The 19164-nt window shown below is 44.1% G+C and overlaps 1 protein-coding gene across 1 annotated transcript in view; it reads right to left on the bottom strand.

The window, feature by feature from the left end:
• Positions 1–457: 457 nt before the first annotated feature.
• dnajc1 (DnaJ (Hsp40) homolog, subfamily C, member 1) overlaps positions 458–19164 on the bottom strand; it is a 20219-nt gene continuing 1512 nt past the window's right edge. The window contains exons 2-12 of the mRNA XM_067607035.1: positions 19071–19164; positions 13849–13895; positions 13581–13746; positions 12793–12890; positions 12625–12718; positions 7578–7662; positions 7013–7176; positions 5365–5484; positions 2572–2620; positions 943–1319; positions 458–838 (exon numbers count right to left, since the gene is read on the bottom strand). The exon at positions 19071–19164 is cut by the window's right edge and continues 8 nt beyond it. Coding sequence (XP_067463136.1) covers positions 770–838; positions 943–1319; positions 2572–2620; positions 5365–5484; positions 7013–7176; positions 7578–7662; positions 12625–12718; positions 12793–12890; positions 13581–13746; positions 13849–13895; positions 19071–19164 — 1363 coding nt within the window. The 3' untranslated portion in view covers positions 458–769. The remainder of the gene's footprint in view (positions 839–942; positions 1320–2571; positions 2621–5364; positions 5485–7012; positions 7177–7577; positions 7663–12624; positions 12719–12792; positions 12891–13580; positions 13747–13848; positions 13896–19070) is intronic.

Consider the following 19164-nt stretch of genomic DNA (forward strand, 5'->3'; position numbering starts at 1 on the left):
TTGTTAAATAATAATAAACAAACAGAAAGCGGGAAAATATCTTTGTAGACAAATAAATGTATACATATGCCGTGATCAGTGTGTGTGAGAGCTCGTGCAGGTTTCGTTATTTCACCAGCTGATCTACAAAACTACCTTTACTCACCTGAACCTGCCTGATGACGTCATATTCAGAGGACCAATAAACACGTCCATAGCTGACCACCGGTTGGAAACAGCCGGAAGTAAAACCGACGGTGATATTTCTACTTTCAGAGATTCATTTTATAGTTTTAAATTATTTTGGTCTCATTGAATCATTTTTTATGTGAAACTCAAAACAGAAATGAAGAAGTTAAATAAATATAATGAGCTGAATAAACAAACAGAAGAGTTAAATAAATGTAAAGTGAAAGAATAAAGTAGAAGAATATGGAGTACTTAGTTACCATGGCAACCTCAGAAAACACCACACAGCAACTGTTATTCATTTTATTCACAAAGTGAGTTCTCTACTTTCTTACTGCAGCAGATAATAAATATGTTTATTGATCAGTTGAACAGAAGTGATTGACAGCATGTTGAGTGGAGCTAAGGCACATGAAGCTGTGAGGTCAGAGGTCAGGTGACGTCGTCCTGTTTGACACCAGACATCGGTTAAAAAAACACACCTGACCAGGTGAGCCGATAAAAAAACAAAACATATCCATCTGATCAGGAGCCAGTTCACCTGGACAGGAATAAAACATGGGAGGTCAAAGGTCACAGCAGGAGGCAGGGTCAGCGTTCATCAGCTCTTGGCTTGTTTCCTCTTCTGAACGAGCTCCGCTAACATCTTGTAGCGAATCATACACTCCTCCTGAAACCAATACAATCAATCGGTTAATCGGTTCATCAATCAGTTAATCAATCAGTTAATTAATCAGCTATCGATCAGTTAACCCTACGGTCCCTTACAAGTACCTTGGTCTTGCCGGGGACCACCTTGGCGATGCGGTCCCAGCGTTCTCCGGTTCCTCTGGGGAACTGTTGCAGAGCGAGTTCCAGCAGCTTCTGTTGGCTCTGAGTCCAGGTGGTGTGGTCCTGAGGCTCCGCCTCCTCCTCCTCCGCTGCTGCTGCCGGGTCGAAATCTCTCTGCCGCCGACCTCTGACCCGGACCTCTCCCCCGTCTGCTGCTGTGACAGCCTTCCTGTTCCTCCTCCTGACCGCTGGAGCTTCCTCCTCCTCCTCTGGCTCCGCCTCCTCCTCACAGGCTCCACCCCCTCGCTGAGTCATCATGCTGTCAGGAAGTGACCTCACAGGAGGAGGCTGTCCCTTCAGCTCCGACAGCTTCACCAGACCTGCAGCACAGTAGAACCTCCTTAGAACCTGATACTGACAGTAGAACCTCAGCAGAACCTGACGTTACAGTAGAACCTCCTTAGAACCTGATACTGACAGTAGAACCTCAGCAGAACCTGACGTTACAGTAGAACCTCCTTAGAACCTGATGCTGACAGTAGAACCTCATTAGAACCTGATACTGACAGTAGAACCTCATTAGAACCTGATGCTGACAGTAGAACCTCAGTAGAACCTGACGGTTACAGTAGAACCTCATTAGAACCTGATACTGACAGTAGAACCTCATTAGAACCTGATGCTGACAGTAGAACCTCATTAGAACCTGATACTGATAGTAGAACCTCATTAGAACCTGATGCTGACAGTAGAACCTCAGTAGAACCTGACGGTTACAGTAGAACCTCAGTAGAACCTGATACTGACAGTAGAACCTCATTAGAACCTGATGCTGACAGTAGAACCTCATTAGAACCTGATACTGACAGTAGAACCTCATTAGAACCTGATGCTGACAGTGGAACCTCAGTAGAACCTGACGGTTACAGTAGAACCTCATTAGAACCTGATACTGACAGTAGAACCTCAGTAGAAACTGATGCTGACAGTAGAACCTCATTAGAACCTGACGGTTACAGTAGAACCTCAGTAGAACCTGATACTGACAGTAGAACCTCATTAGAACCTGATGCTGACAGTAGAACCTCATTAGGACCTGATACTGACAGTAGAACCTCATTAGAACCTGATGCTGACAGTAGAACCTCAGTAGAAACTGATACTGACAGTAGAACCTCATTAGAACCTGATGCTGACAGTAGAACCTCAGTAGAACCTGACGGTTACAGTAGAACCTCATTAAAACCTGATACTGACAGTAGAACCTCATTAGAACCTGATGCTGACAGTAGAACCTCAGTAGAACCTGACGGTTACAGTAGAACCTCATTAGAGCCTGATACTGATAGTAGTACCTCATTAGAACCTGATGCTGACAGTAGAACCTCAGTAGAACCTGACGGTTACAGTAGAACCTCATTAAAACCTGATACTGACAGTAGAACCTCATTAGAACCTGATGCTGACAGTAGAACCTCAGTAGAACCTGACGGTTACAGTAGAACCTCATTAGAGCCTGATACTGATAGTAGTACCTCATTAGAACCTGATGCTGACAGTAGAACCTCAGTAGAACCTGACGGTTACAGTAGAATCTAGTACTTGAACAGTAGAAACAGCAGTAGAGTTTACCTGAGGGAAGGCTCACGTTGTCTTTGGCCTGTTTGACTTTAGTCGTCACCTGTTGAAGGAAACAAACTTCAGTCAGTTTCAGGTGTTTAGAAGAACAAGATGACGTTTCTCTGTGGAGCACAGACAGGTCCAGGATATGGTTATCCTAGCTTAACACAAAGACTGGAAGCAGAGGGAAACTGTTAGCCTAGCTTAACACAAAGACTGGAATCAGGGGGAAACTGTTAGCCTAGCTCAGCACAAACACTGGAATCAGGGGAAACTGTTAGCCTAGCTTAACACAAAGACTGGAATCAGGGGGAAACTGTTAGCCTAGCTCAGCACAAACACTGGAATCAGGGGAAACTGTTAGCCTAGCTTAACACAAAGACTGGAATCAGGGGGAAACTGTTAGCCTAGCTCAGCACAAAGACTGGAATCAGGGGAAACTGTTAGCCTAGCTTAACACAAAGACTGAAATCAGGGAGAAACTGTTAGCCTAGCTTAGCACAAAGACTGGAATCAGGGGGAAACTGTTAGCCTAGCTTAACACAAAGACTGGAATCAGGGGGAAACTGTTAGCCTAGCTCAGCACAAAGACTGGAATCAGGGGAAACTGTTAGCCTAGCTTAACACAAAGACTGGAATCAGGGGGAAACTGTTAGCCTAGCTTAGCACAAAGACTGGAATCAGGGGAAACTGTTAGCCTAGCTTAACACAAAGACTGGAATCAGGGGAAACTGTTAGCCTAGCTTAACACAAAGACTGGAATCAGGGGGAAACTGTTAGCCTAGCTTAGCACAAATACTGGAATCGGGGGAAACCGTTAGCCTAGTTTAGCACAAAGACTGGAATCAGGGGGAAACTGTTAGCCTAGCTTAGCAAAAAGACTGGAATCAGGGGAAACTGTTAGCCTAGCTTAGCACAAATATTGGAATCAGGGGAAGCCGTTAGCCTAGTTTAGCACAAAGACTTGAATCGGGAAACCGTTAGCCTAGCTTAGCACAAAGACTGGAATCGGGGGAAACCGTTAGCCTAGCTTAGCACAAAGACTGGAATCGGGGGAAACCGTTAGCCTAGCTTAACACAAAGACTGGAATCGGGGGAAACCGTTAGCCTAGCTTAGCACAAAGACTGGAATCGGGGGAAACCGTTAGCCTAGCTTAGCACAAAGACTGGAATTGGGGGAAATTGTTATGTTGTGTTCACACCAAACGCAAAGCGAATTCTTCGCGTGATGAGATTACATATAAAGTCAATGTAAAGAAGCAAATTCGTGTGTATTCGCTCTGAGCGTCGCAAATGATGTGAATGACACGAATACGTGAAATTCGCACAAGTTGAAAATATTCAACTTCAGTGAAAATTTTGCACGTACCATGGGGCTGGACCGGGGGATTCGGCCGCGGCTTGGCGGCAGACAGACACACACCAGACCACCGGATTCTGCTGTAATCCAGAGCCGTTTAACGGTGGGAGGAATTTATTTTTTTAACTTTTAAACTGATTTATCTTCACTTTCACATCACGTTGACACCAGTGATGTCAACATAAACAACATCAATCCTCAAGATTCTCAGACAAGTAACGATAACGTTATTAAGGTGAAGCAGAAGTCTAAAGACAAGTTTCAGGCTAACTGGTTCAGAATATATCCGTGGCTCGAACTTGTGAAATGATTTGATTTGTAAAATGGACGGTGCTGCACCTTTTACACCTTTTACGCCTTTTTAAACTTCAAGTTGCCACTCAGATGGCGTTTCTCATTCAGCAGCCTTGAAGAAAAAGCGTGAAGCAGATTCCGCAAAGAACGTGATGGCTGATGCTACTGAAGTTGTGCTGCTGCAGCGTGAGAAGGAAACGAACCACCTGTTTCATAGCAGAAAACAAATTGGCTAATTTGGTTAAATCTGGTTAAATTCATGAAAGACATGGAGTGCCGTTTCAAAACCACTGAACACAGACTCATCAAGTTCTGGAAGCTAACTTAATGAGAAAGGTCTGTCAGAAACGCACCAAGCTATTGCAAGAACACTTGTGGGTGATGTTGACAAGACTGGATGAGACCACAGACATCAGTAACAGTAAGCGAGTCATTGCATATGTCAGGTACATGGATAACAACAAGACTAAAACTAATTGTTCAAGAACTCTGAAATTGTAGAGCGGACGTCTTTTTTGAGGATGTGAAGAAACTGCTGACAGAAGAATTTGAAATGAAGAAACTGTTGGTGCTGCTGTTCTGACAGGACGCCGCCAAGCAGCTGTTAAGTCCTGACGCAGCCAGATCTGTGCAACTGGTGAAAAGGTTTCAGCAGGATTTGAGGTAAATGTTTGTAATAACTCTGCTGTCAGAAGTAACAAGCTGCATGAATTACAGAAACAACTGAAGTTCACCCAGACACATACAGCGAGATGCTGCTAGTTCACAGCGATTATCGGTGTAGATCACTGAAAGCCCTGAGAGACGTCCTGGAGCACACGGCCGCCTCACGACTCTGACAAAGCCGAAGGTCCGCTGACGGCTCTCTGCTGGCAGAGATCTTATTAAAGATCGTGACTGTTGTTTAAGACGTCATCTACAAACTAAACTGATCAGCAGCTTCATCTCCTCTCAGAGAAACCTGATGTTTACTACAAGAGAATCAAATGTTTTCAGCTCACAACTCCAAAATAAAGGCAGATGTATTGTAAGTATTGACACACATAAAACCCTCTACAACACAATATTGATAACTTATGATAAACGGATCTCTGACAAATATGCAGTTTATCAGGTTTCTGACATCACTGATCACCAATACGATGTCTTACATCCGTCACTGATCTCCCCAGCTCATGGGCGATCTTCTCCCAGCGACCCGGAGTTCCTCCAGGGAATTTAACCATCAACCTGCTGAGGAAGCTCAGCTCGTCCTCCGTCCAGTCTGCAGCCTGAGGACACAGAGACAGAGACATCATTCAGGTGTCCATCACACCTGAAGACACAGAGACAAACCTTCTGTCTTTAACCAAACTGCATCAACCAGGGCAGGAAATTCACTGTTTTTACCCTCATGAAATATGTTCCAGTTATTTCAAATGATGTGAAACACTTGTTGCATAACGACCGATATTCACTGACTCTTATTAAAACAGTGAAGATAGCAGCCGAACTTATAATGAACATTTAATGAGTAAAAATACTCACATTTATAATCCCAGTGACAGATTAGAACTGTGAGTATTTTTAATGCAGATTTTATTTTCAAAAGTAGAAACAATAAAGACAACGTTACGTAACAACGTCAGTTCAACATGTCAGCAACATTGCTGATTGTCTGCATGTTCTGTTCTGTGTTTACCTGTCTGTGACCTGTTTACCTGTTTACCTGTCTGTGACCTGTTTACCTGTTTACCTGTCTGTGACCTGTCTGTTTACCTGTTTACCTGTCTGTGACCTGTCTGTTTACCTGTTTACCTGTCTGTGACCTGTCTGTTTACCTGTTTACCTGTCTGTGACCTGTCTGTTTACCTGTCTGTGACCTGTCTGTTTACCTGTCTGTGACCTGTCTGTTTACCTGTCTGTGACCTGTCTGTTTACCTGTTTACCTGTCTGTGACCTGTCTGTTTACCTGTCTGTGACCTGTCTGTTTACCTGTCTGTGACCTGTCTGTTTACCTGTCTGTTTACCTGTTTACCTGTCTGTTTACCTGTTTACCTGTCTGTGACCTGTTTACCTGTCTGTGACCTGTTTACCTGTCTGTTTACCTGTTTACCTGTCTGTTTACCTGTTTACCTGTCTGTGACCTGTTTACCTGTCTGTGACCTGTTTACCTGTCTGTGACCTGTTTACCTGTCTGTTTACCTGTTTACCTGTTTGAGGCTTAGCGACTGTCCACATTTCTAACCTACTATCATTTCCATCTGATGTTGACTCTGCTTCAAGTGCGACAGGTTTGAATTAACAAACTGTTGCTGCTGTCTCACAGAGCGGGAGGGGAGGGGGGGGGGAGGGGAGGGGGGGGGGGACAGACTGTGCAGGTACGGAAGCCCAGCTGGCCCAGACATTTCCCAGTTGCACATTTACTACAGAGCAACATCTGGACCTGCTTTGAAAAACATATCAAGTCTTTAACTGATTATTTTACATTTCAAAGCTCCTCATCCCGATTCCTCCGTTAATTTCAGACCCTGGAATGAACTGATCGGATCAATAACAGAAGGCAGGAAGTATACCACGGCCAAACAGCCGGTGCCGTGGACGCCCCAATAAATTTGTATTTATCAAAGGCCAAAGTGGCCTCACCCTAAAAATATCAGATCAATAATATCAGACCTTCTCCTTCTTGTTCTGTCTATAACTGTAATATGAACTGATCAGATCAATAACAGATCAATAATATCAGACCTTCTCCTTCTTGTTCTGTCTATGACTGTAATATGAACTGATCAGATCAATAACAGATCAATAATATCAGACCTTCTTCTTGGCAGCCTTGCGGTCCTGCAGCCAGTCATCCATCTGGTCTTCGATGTCCTCGATGGACGAGGTCTGCTGGTAACTCTGGTAGTTCAGGTTCTCTGCTGACGGCTCGTAAACTGGAAACTCCACCTTCGGCTTCTTCACCTTCGGCCTCTTCTCTCCTGCGAGGACCAACAGAAAGTCTTAAGAGCCGAACGATTAAATCATTTCATCTCATTCGAGTTAGCGGAGAGCTGAACAGGAAGTCAGCCGTCAGCCAGCGGACGTCTGTACTGGGCGCGCTGGTCATCTGTTTACAGCAGGAAGCCTCTTTTTTGGCTTCATGCGCCACCGAGCAGCTGGCTTAGGAGTGAACATGGCCCCGCCTCCAACACTGCCATGGTGCATTCAGGTGCTGCTGGGACAGTCCGACACTGTCAGTAGCTCAAACACTAAAGAGACTGATCACTGATCATTGACTGTGATTGATTATCAACAACTTCAACGCCTGTCAGTTTTATATAAATGAGCTGAAACTACGGCAGCCTGGAAGGAAAAATAATAAAATAATAAAAATGTTTACTGGTCACAACTTCTTGTTCAGCTTCAGCTTCTTCTCTCTGCTGCTGCTTCATCTGCTGGTAGTCCTCATAGTACTGCTGCACCTCCTGCAACACAGACAGGTAAACAGACAGGTAAACAGGTAACAGACAGGTAAACAGACAGGTAAACAGACAGGTAAACAGGTAACAGACAGGTAAACAGACAGGTAAACAGACAGGTAAACAGACAGGTAAACAGGTAACAGACAGGTAAACAGGTAACAGACAGGTAAACAGACAGGTAAACAGACAGGTAAACAGGTAACAGACAGGTAAACAGACAGGTAAACAGACAGGTAAACAGGTAACAGACAGGTAAACAGACAGGTAAACAGACAGGTAAACAGGTAACAGACAGGTAAACAGACAGGTAAACAGACAGGTAAACAGGTAATAGACAGGTAAACAGACAGGTAAACAGACAGGTAAACAGACAGGTAAACAGGTAACAGACAGGTAAACAGACAGGTAAACAGACAGGTAAACAGGTAACAGACAGGTAAACAGACAGGTAAACAGACAGGTAAACAGGTAACAGACAGGTAAACAGACAGGTAAACAGACAGGTAAACAGGTAACAGACAGGTAAACAGACAGGTAAACAGACAGGTAAACAGGTAACAGACAGGTAAACAGACAGGTAAACAGACAGGTAAACAGGTAACAGACAGGTAAACAGACAGGTAAACAGACAGATAAACAGGTAACAGACAGGTAAATAGACAGGTAAACAGACAGGTAACAGACAGGTAAACAGACAGGTAAATAGACAGGTAAACAGGTAACAGACAGGTAAACAGACAGGTAACAGACAGGTAAACAGGTAACAGACAGGTAAATAGACAGGTAAACAGACAGGTAAACAGACAGGTAAATAGACAGGTAAACAGACAGGTAAACAGGTAACAGACAGGTAAACAGACAGGTAAACAGACAGGTAAACAGGTAACAGACAGGTAAACAGACAGGTAACAGACAGGTAAACAGGTAACAGACAGGTAAATAGACAGGTAAACAGACAGGTTAACAGGTAACAGACAAATAAAATGACAGGTAAACAGGTAACAGACAGGTAAACAGACAGGTAAACAGGTAACAGACAGGTAAACAGACAGGTAAACAGGTAACAGACAGGTAAACAGACAGGTAACAGACAGGTAAACAGACAGGTAACAGACAGGTAAACAGACAGGTAAATAGACAGGTAAACAGATAACAGACAGGTAAACAGACAGGTAACAGACAGGTAACAGACAGGTAAACAGGTAACAGACAGGTAAATAGACAGGTAAACAGACAGGTAAACAGACAGGTAAACAGGTAACAGACAGGTAAATAGACAGGTAAACAGACAGGTAAACAGACAGGTAAATAGACAGGTAAACAGACAGGTAAACAGGTAACAGACAGGCAAACAGACAGGTAAACAGACAGGTAAACAGGTAACAGACAGGTAAACAGACAGGTAACAGACAGGTAAACAGGTAACAGACAGGTAAATAGACAGGTAAACAGACAGGTTAACAGGTAACAGACCAATAAACAGACAGGTAAACAGGTAACAGACAGGTAAACAGACAGGTAAACAGACAGGTAAACAGGTAACAGACAGGTAAATAGACAGGTAAACAGACAGGTAAAAAGGTAACAGACAGGTAAATAGACAGGTAAACAGACAGGTAACAGACAGGTAAACAGACAGGTAAATAGACAGGTAAACAGGTAACAGACAGGTAAACAGACAGGTAACAGACAGGTAAACAGGTAACAGACAGGTAAATAGACAGGTAAACAGACAGGTAAACAGACAGGTAAATAGACAGGTAAACAGACAGGTAAACAGGTAACAGACAGGTAAACAGACAGGTAAACAGACAGGTAAACAGGTAACAGACAGGTAAACAGACAGGTAACAGACAGGTAAACAGGTAACAGACAGGTAAATAGACAGGTAAACAGACAGGTTAACAGGTAACAGACAGGTAAACTGACAGGTAAACAAGTAACAGACAGGTAAACAGACAGGTAAACAGACAGGTAAACAGGTAACAGACAGGTAAACAGACAGGTAAACAGGTAAACAGACAGGTAAACAGACAGGTAAACAGGTAACAGACAGGTAAACAGGTAAACAGACAGGTAAACAGGTAACAGACAGGTAAACAGACAGGTAAACAGGTAAACAGACAGGTAAACAGACAGATAAACAGGTAACAGACAGGTAAACAGACAGGTAAACAGACAGGTAAACAGGTAACAGACAGGTAAACAGACAGGTAAACAGGTAACAGACAGGTAAACAGACAGGTAAACAGGTAACAGACAGGTAAACAGACAGGTAAACAGACAGGTAAACAGGTAACAGACAGGTAAACTGACAGGTAAACAAGTAACAGACAGGTAAACAGACAGGTAAACAGACAGGTAAACAGGTAACAGACAGGTAAACAGACAGGTAAACAGGTAAACAGACAGGTAAACAGACAGGTAAACAGGTAACAGACAGGTAAACAGGTAAACAGACAGGTAAACAGGTAACAGACAGGTAAACAGACAGGTAAACAGGTAAACAGACAGGTAAACAGACAGATAAACAGGTAACAGACAGGTAAACAGACAGGTAAACAGACAGGTAAACAGGTAACAGACAGGTAAACAGACAGGTAAACAGGTAACAGACAGGTAAACAGACAGGTAAACAGGTAACAGACAGGTAAACAGGTAACAGACAGGTAAACAGACAGGTAAACAGGTAACAGACAGGTAAACAGGTAACAGACAGGTGAACAGACAGGTAAACAGGTAACAGGTAAACAGACAGGTAAACAGGTAACAGACAGGTAAACAGGTAAACAGACAGGTGAACAGACAGGTAAACTGACAGGTAAACAGGTAACAGACAGGTAACAGACAGGTAAACAGGTAAACAGACAGGTAAACAGACAGGTAAACAGGTAACAGACAGGTAAACAGACAGGTAAACAGGTAACAGACAGGTAAACAGACAGGTGAACAGACAGGTAAACAGGTAACAGACAGGTAAACAGACAGGTCACAGACAAGTAAACAGACAAGTAAACAGACTGGTAACAGACAGGTAAACAGACAGGTAACAGACAGGTAAACAGACAGGTAAACAGACTGGTAACAGACAGGTAAACAGACAGGTAACAGACAGGTAAACAGGTAACAGACAGGTAACAGACAGGTAAACAGACAGGTAACAGACAGGTCACAGACAAGTAAACAGACTGGTAACAGACAGGTAAACGGACAAGTAAACAGACAAGTAAACAGACAGGTAAACAGACAAGTAAACAGACAAGTAAACAGACTGGTAACAGACAGGTAAACAGACAGGTAAACAGACAGGTAAACAGACAGGTCACAGACAGGTCACAGACAAGTAAACAGACTGGTAAACTGACAGGTAAACAGGTAAACAGACAGGTAAACAGACAGGTAAACAGACAAGTAAACAGGTAACAGACAGGTAAACAGACAGGTAAACAGACAGGTAAACAGGTAAACAGACAGGTAAACAGACAGGTAAACAGACAGGTAAACAGGTAACAGACAGGTAAACAGACAGGTAAACAGGTAAACAGACAGGTAAACAGACAGGTAAACAGACAGGTAAACAGGTAACAGACAGGTAAACAGACAGGTAAACAGGTAAACAGACAGGTAAACAGACAGGTAAACAGACAGGTAAACAGGTAACAGACAGGTAAACAGACAGGTAAACAGACAGGTAAACAGACAGGTAAACAGACAGGTAAACAGGTAACAGGTAAACAGACAGGTAAACAGGTAACAGACAGGTAAACAGGTAAACAGACAGGTGAACAGACAGGTAAACTGACAGGTAAACAGGTAACAGACAGGTAACAGACAGGTAAACAGGTAAACAGACAGGTAAACAGACAGGTAAACAGGTAACAGACAGGTAAACAGACAGGTAAACAGGTAACAGACAGGTAAACAGACAGGTGAACAGACAGGTAAACAGGTAACAGACAGGTAAACAGACAGGTCACAGACAAGTAAACAGACAAGTAAACAGACTGGTAACAGACAGGTAAACAGACAGGTAACAGACAGGTAAACAGACAGGTAAACAGACTGGTAACAGACAGGTAAACAGACAGGTAACAGACAGGTAAACAGGTAACAGACAGGTAACAGACAGGTAAACAGACAGGTAACAGACAGGTCACAGACAAGTAAACAGACTGGTAACAGACAGGTAAACGGACAAGTAAACAGACAAGTAAACAGACAGGTAAACAGACAAGTAAACAGACAAGTAAACAGACTGGTAACAGACAGGTAAACAGACAGGTAAACAGACAGGTAAACAGACAGGTAAACAGACAGGTCACAGACAGGTCACAGACAAGTAAACAGACTGGTAAACTGACAGGTAAACAGGTAAACAGACAGGTAAACAGACAGGTAAACAGACAAGTAAACAGGTAACAGACAGGTAAACAGACAGGTAAACAGACAGGTAAACAGGTAAACAGACAGGTAAACAGACAGGTAAACAGACAGGTAAACAGGTAACAGACAGGTAAACAGACAGGTAAACAGGTAAACAGACAGGTAAACAGACAGGTAAACAGACAGGTAAACAGGTAACAGACAGGTAAACAGACAGGTAAACAGGTAAACAGACAGGTAAACAGACAGGTAAACAGACAGGTAAACAGGTAACAGACAGGTAAACAGACAGGTAAACAGGTAAACAGACAGGTAAACAGGTAACAGACAGGTAAACAGACAGGTAAACAGGTAAACAGACAGGTAAACAGACAGGTAAACAGGTAACAGACAGGTCACAGACAGGTCACAGACAGGTCACAGACAAGTAAACAGACAGGTCACAGACAGGTAAACAGACAGGTAAACAGACAGGTAAACAGGTCACAGACAGGTAAACAGACAGGTAAACAGACAGGTAAACAGACAGGTAAACAGACAGGTAAACAGGTAAACAGACAGGTAAACAGACAGGTAGCGTACCTGGAGGGTCTGCGGCAGGTTTTTGATGGACAGGTAAAGCCAGATGCTCAGCTTCAGAGGGAGGATGTCGTGCCAGTGAGGTCGGTCCTGAACTCTGAAACAAACAAACAATAAACAACAGAAACAAGGCGGTAAACAGGAGATGCAGTGATGATGTCACAGCTGTACCTGTCAGGCCGGTCCTGGCTGATACATCTCAGCTCGTCTGCAGGTCTGGAGTTTAACTTCTTCTTCTTCTCTTTCTTCTTCTTACTCAGCAGCTCGTCCTGCAAACATGGAGGATTCGTCATCAGTAGGGTTGGGCATCGAGAACCGGTTCCAAATTAGAACCAGTTCCAATATTCAGATTCCAAAGGAAACATTAAGAAATGTTAATTCCGATTCTGCTCATCGGTTCCTAAACGTGCCAGATACCTGCAAGCACGTGGCTGCCAGGCTCTATCTCCGTCATGCATCACTGCAACAGCGGGTCAGTTTATTTACAAAGGAGCACGCGCTGCTGACATCACAACAGTACTGAGAGAAAGACGGTCAAACAATACAAGGGGCGTGTTGTTTTAAGTGCTGGTGAGACAGTGAAATACGATCCAGCAGTCCGTTGGAGTAACAGATCATTGCGTTTAAAGTCTGATCAGAAAAACCCTGCATAGCAGTTTGTAATAATGTTAGTTATCATGCTGCAGGTCTGTTTACTAGTGTGCACGTGACACGTGACATGTGACACGTGACGACACACTGAAGGAACAATGAGACAGAAAAGACTTTGAATTACTTATTTTAATGAAACAGTAAGTAATAAGTAAATTCTTACTGGAATTGAAACTGGGAATCGATAAGAACCAGAATCGATTAGCAGAATTGGAATCAGAATCAATAAAATTCAAGCGATAACCATCCCTAGTCATCAGGTCATATGACCTGCTCTCTTCTGATTGGCTGTTGTGATTGGTTCTCACCAGCTGTTTCTCCAAGTAGATGGACCAGATGACAGCGTAATGTCCCACGGTGAGGATGAGGAAGAGGAGGAAGGCCAGCTCAGCGTTACTCATCTTCCTCACCCGTCTATAGTAGAAGACTGGCTGCCGCCAATCAGGAAGCCCGTTCACCAGGATGTCATCGTACCTGCACACACACACACACACACACACACACACAGCTGCAGAGGTCTGTCTGTGCGTTCTGATTGGCTGAGAGGTGACTGTGATGCAGACAGGTGAGTCTCACCTGCGTCGTCTCTCCTCATCCTTCAGGACTTCATAAATGGCGACCAGCTGAAGAGAAAACAGAGTCGTCAAAAGGATTTAATTTGAAGAAGAAGAGGAAACTGATCCTCTGCATTGACCCATCCTACACACACACACACACACACACACACAGTGTGTATCTTAAACTTTGGTTTCTGGGATTAAATCAAGAGATGTTTTTATGTGTCTAATTTATAAGTAGTGAAAAAAATTAAAAGCTAGTAGAGCAAACTCATTCTTAATTTATGATAAATTATGTCAAATGCCATAAAAATGAAAAAAATGAAAAAAAAGCTATGGGGGTAGTGGGCACCCCTGTCTCGTCCTACACTGAAGAGGAAAATATGATGAGTGTGTCATTTGTTCTAACCGAAGCCAAAGGGGAGAAATATAACAATCTGACCCTGGAGATAAAAGTGTCACCCAAACCAAAACACCAGCGAACATAAAGCAGGTAGCCTCATTCCACACCATCGAAGGCTTTCTCAGCATCCAAGGACAGAGGATAGAGGATATTAAACACATGCCTGACATATACAAAAAGTCTATTTTTAATAAAGAGGAGATAATATTGAGCAAAATAGACTTAAGGCGAAGAGGCAGCACTTTAGCCAGTATCTTAAGGACAATGTTAAGGAGACTTAAGGGATGGCAGGAGGAGCAATTAAGAGGATCCTTTTTCAAAAGTAGGGATATTGACGCCTGACGGCGGGTTTGAGGGAGGTTCGATGAATCTAAACTATTATCAAATACAGAGTCAAGTAAAGGACTCTCTGTAAATTCTGTAGGAAAACCATCTGGCCTGGACTCTCGCCTCTCTGCATAGACGTAACAGCATTTTTTATTTCATATAAGGCAACAGGATGATCTAGGGATTCTTTAGAGTAACTTTCACAGATAGATTTTCAAAAATGTATCCATTAAACCCAGATCAGTTGGATGTTCAGAAGTAGATTAGAATAAAAGTCACAGAATTGTTTATTAATATCCAAGGGGTCCGTTGGGATCTACTGGGCCAATTCCAGTGTTAAAGAAAGTAGGAAGTAAAGTAGTAAGTTTAGGAAGTAAATGAGTAGTAAGTAAGGAAGTAAATTAGTAGTAAGTAAGGAAGTAAATAAGTAGTTAGTAGTAAGTAAAGAAGTAAATAGTAAGTAGTAAGTAAGGAGGTAAATAAGTAGTAAGTAGTAAGTAAAGAAGTAGTAAGTAGTAAGTAAGGAAGTAAATAGTAAGTAGTAAGTAAGAAAGTAAATAAGTGGTAAGTAAGAAAGTAAATAAGTGGTAAGTAAGGAGGTAAATAAGTAGTAAGTAGTAAGTAAAGAAGTAGTAAGTAAGAAAGTAAATAAGTAGTAAGTAAGAAAGTAAATAAGTGGTAAGTAAGGAAGTAAATAAGTGGTAAGTAAGGAGGTAAATAAGTAGTAAGTAGTAAGTAAAGAAGTAGTAAGTAGTAAGTAAGAAAGTAAATAAGTAGTAAGTAAGAAAGTAAATAAGTGGTAAGTAAGGAAGTAAATAAGTGGTAAGTAAGGAAGTAAATAGTAGTAAGTAGTATGTAAGAAAGTAAATAAGTGGTAAGTAAGGAAGTGAAGAAGACATTGCACATGACTCTAGAAAACTCTTTATGCACTCAGATGTTTTTGATTTAGTAATCGTTCTAATTCAAGATTTATCCAATGAAGGTTAATCACATAGTTTAAGTTCCCAGATAAAACTCACGGTTCGGATCGTATCATGGATTTGAGTCACGGATTGGATCATTTTTCAGATTAGCAAAAATTTTTTAAAAAATAAGGTGGGGGGAGAGACAAATAAAACTTTGCTTTCCATATATTCTGTAAAACACAGCAGGGAATATATAAAATATTAAATGCTCAATTGTTAAATTACATTGCAATATGAGGCCTGATACCTTCTTCTTTTAAGCATGGTAGTGAATGAAACAACAGCCTGTTTCCAAATCATCAAAACTTGATAACTTACAAACATGAACACACGTCTCATCCTGCAGCTTCGTTTGTTGAACTAGCCTCCAAACAATCAGGCACATCCTGTCCCAAAAAGATGCAGAAAAACTAGTCCACGACTAGCAGAGCCTTCAGCTATCAGGCTCCTCTTCTATGGAACCATCTACCGGATTCAGTCCGGGGTGCAGACACCCTCTCTATGTTTAAGAGTAGGCTTAAAACTTTCCTTTTTGATAAAGCTTATAGTTAGGGCCGACCAGGCTCGCCTTGGATCAGCCCTTAGTTATGCTGCTATAGGCCTAGACTGCTGGGGGACTTCCCATGATGCACTGAGCTCCTCTCTCCTCCTCCTCCTCTCCATCTGTATGCATTCATGTAACATCAATGCATGTCACTAACTTTGCTTCTTCCTCTGAGTTTTTGTGCTTTCTCATCTCACAGGAAAACCTGAGTTCTGGGCCGAACCTTCACGGTGCTTCACAGTCCTGATGGCATCCTTCCCTGGCTGTTGCTGTTGCTGTTGCTGCTGTTGTCGTTGTGATTGTTGTTATTCTGTCCCCCCTCCCCCCTTTCCCTCTTTCTTTCTTTCTCTCACCCCGCCCACCAAGAGCCGGGTTCTGCTTGAGGTTTCTACCCGTTAAAGGGGAGTTTTTCCTTACCGCTGTCACCAAGTGCTGCTCATGGGGGAATTGTTGGGTCACCGTCTGATCTGTCGATCCGTATGGATCACAGATCAACTATGATCTGTTGCATCACTACTGAACAGTGTGTCACCTGTCTGAACGGTGTGTCACCTGTCTGAACGGTGTGTCTCACCTGTCTGAACAGTGTCTCACCTGTCTGAACGGTGTGTCTCACCTGTCTGAACGGTGTCTCACCTGTCTGAACGGTGTGTCTCACCTGTCTGAACAGTGTCTCACCTGTCTGAACGGTGTGTCTCACCTGTCTGAACGGTGTCTCACCTGTCTGAACGGTGTGTCTCACCTGTCTGAACGGTGTCTCACCTGTCTGAACGGTGTCTCACCTGTCTGAACGGTGTGTCTCACCTGTCTGAACGGTGTGTCACCTGTCTGAACAGTGTCTCACCTGTCTGAACGGTGTGTCTCACCTGTCTGAACGGTGTGTCTCACCTGTCTGAACAGTGTCTCACCTGTCTGAACGGTGTGTCTCACCTGTCTGAACGGTGTGTCTCACCTGTCTGAACGGTGTGTCACCTGTCTGAACAGTGTCTCACCTGTCTGAACAGTGTCTCACCTGTCTGAACAGTGCGTCACCTGTCTGAACGGTGTGTCACCTGTCTGAACGGTGTGTCACCTGTCTGAACTGTGTCTCACCTGTCTGAACAGTGTCTCACCTGTCTGAACGGTGTCTCACCTGTCTGAACGGTGTGTCACCTGTCTGAACTGTGTCTCACCTGTCTGAACAGTGTCTCACCTGTCTGAACGGTGTGTCTCACCTGTCTGAACGGTGTCTCACCTGTCTGAACGGTGTGTCTCACCTGTCTGAACAGTGTCTCACCTGTCTGAACGGTGTGTCTCACCTGTCTGAACGGTGTCTCACCTGTCTGAACGGTGTGTCTCACCTGTCTGAACGGTGTGTCACCTGTCTGAACGGTGTCTCACCTGTCTGAACGGTGTGTCTCACCTGTCTGAACGGTGTGTCACCTGTCTGAACAGTGTCTCACCTGTCTGAACGGTGTGTCTCACCTGTCTGAACGGTGTGTCTCACCTGTCTGAACGGTGTGTCTCACCTGTCTGAACAGTGTCTCACCTGTCTGAACGGTGTGTCTCACCTGTCTGAACGGTGTGTCTCACCTGTCTGAACGGTGTGTCACCTGTCTGAACAGTGTCTCACCTGTCTGAACAGTGTCTCACCTGTCTGAACAGTGCGTCACCTGTCTGAACGGTGTGTCTCACCTGTCTGAACGGTGTCTCACCTGTCTGAACGGTGTGTCTCACCTGTCTGAACGGTGTCTCACCTGTCTGAACGGTGTGTCTCACCTGTCTGAACGGTGTGTCACCTGTCTGAACAGTGTCTCACCTGTCTGAACGGTGTGTCTCACCTGTCTGAACGGTGTGTCTCACCTGTCTGAACGGTGTGTCTCACCTGTCTGAACAGTGTCTCACCTGTCTGAACGGTGTGTCTCACCTGTCTGAACGGTGTGTCTCACCTGTCTGAACGGTGTGTCACCTGTCTGAACAGTGTCTCACCTGTCTGAACAGTGTCTCACCTGTCTGAACAGTGCGTCACCTGTCTGAACGGTGTGTCACCTGTCTGAACGGTGTGTCACCTGTCTGAACTGTGTCTCACCTGTCTGAACAGTGTCTCACCTGTCTGAACGGTGTCTCACCTGTCTGAACGGTGTGTCACCTGTCTGAACTGTGTCTCACCTGTCTGAACAGTGTCTCACCTGTCTGAACGGTGTGTCTCACCTGTCTGAACGGTGTCTCACCTGTCTGAACGGTGTGTCTCACCTGTCTGAACAGTGTCTCACCTGTCTGAACGGTGTGTCTCACCTGTCTGAACGGTGTCTCACCTGTCTGAACGGTGTGTCTCACCTGTCTGAACGGTGTGTCACCTGTCTGAACGGTGTCTCACCTGTCTGAACGGTGTGTCTCACCTGTCTGAACGGTGTGTCACCTGTCTGAACAGTGTCTCACCTGTCTGAACGGTGTGTCTCACCTGTCTGAACGGTGTGTCTCACCTGTCTGAACGGTGTGTCTCACCTGTCTGAACAGTGTCTCACCTGTCTGAACAGTGTGTCTCACCTGTCTGAACGGTGTGTCTCACCTGTCTGAACAGTGTCTCACCTGTCTGAACGGTGTGTCTCACCTGTCTGAACGGTGTGTCTCACCTGTCTGAACAGTGTCTCACCTGTCTGAACGGTGTGTCTCACCTGTCTGAACGGTGTGTCTCACCTGTCTGAACGGTGTGTCACCTGTCTGAACAGTGTCTCACCTGTCTGAACAGTGTCTCACCTGTCTGAACAGTGCGTCACCTGTCTGAACGGTGTGTCTCACCTGTCTGAACAGTGTCTCACCTGTCTGAACAGTGTCTCACCTGTCTGAACAGTGTCTCACCTGTCTGAACAGTGTGTCTCACCTGTCTGAACAGTGTGTCACCTGTCTGAACAGTGTGTCACCTGTCTGAACAGTGTGTCACCTGTCTGAACGGTGTGTCTCACCTGTCTGAATGGTGTCTCACCTGTCTGAACAGTGTCTCACCTGTCTGAACGGTGTCTCACCTGTCTGAACTGAGTTTCAGCATTTTCATCTTTGTTTTTGTCAGGATGCAGAGTGAGAGAGAGACGCCGATATGCCTTCTTTATCTCTGCTGCT

The sequence above is a fragment of the Thunnus thynnus genome, chromosome 12 (genome assembly GCF_963924715.1).
Source record: "Thunnus thynnus chromosome 12, fThuThy2.1, whole genome shotgun sequence".
NCBI classification, from domain to species: domain Eukaryota; kingdom Metazoa; phylum Chordata; class Actinopteri; order Scombriformes; family Scombridae; genus Thunnus; species Thunnus thynnus.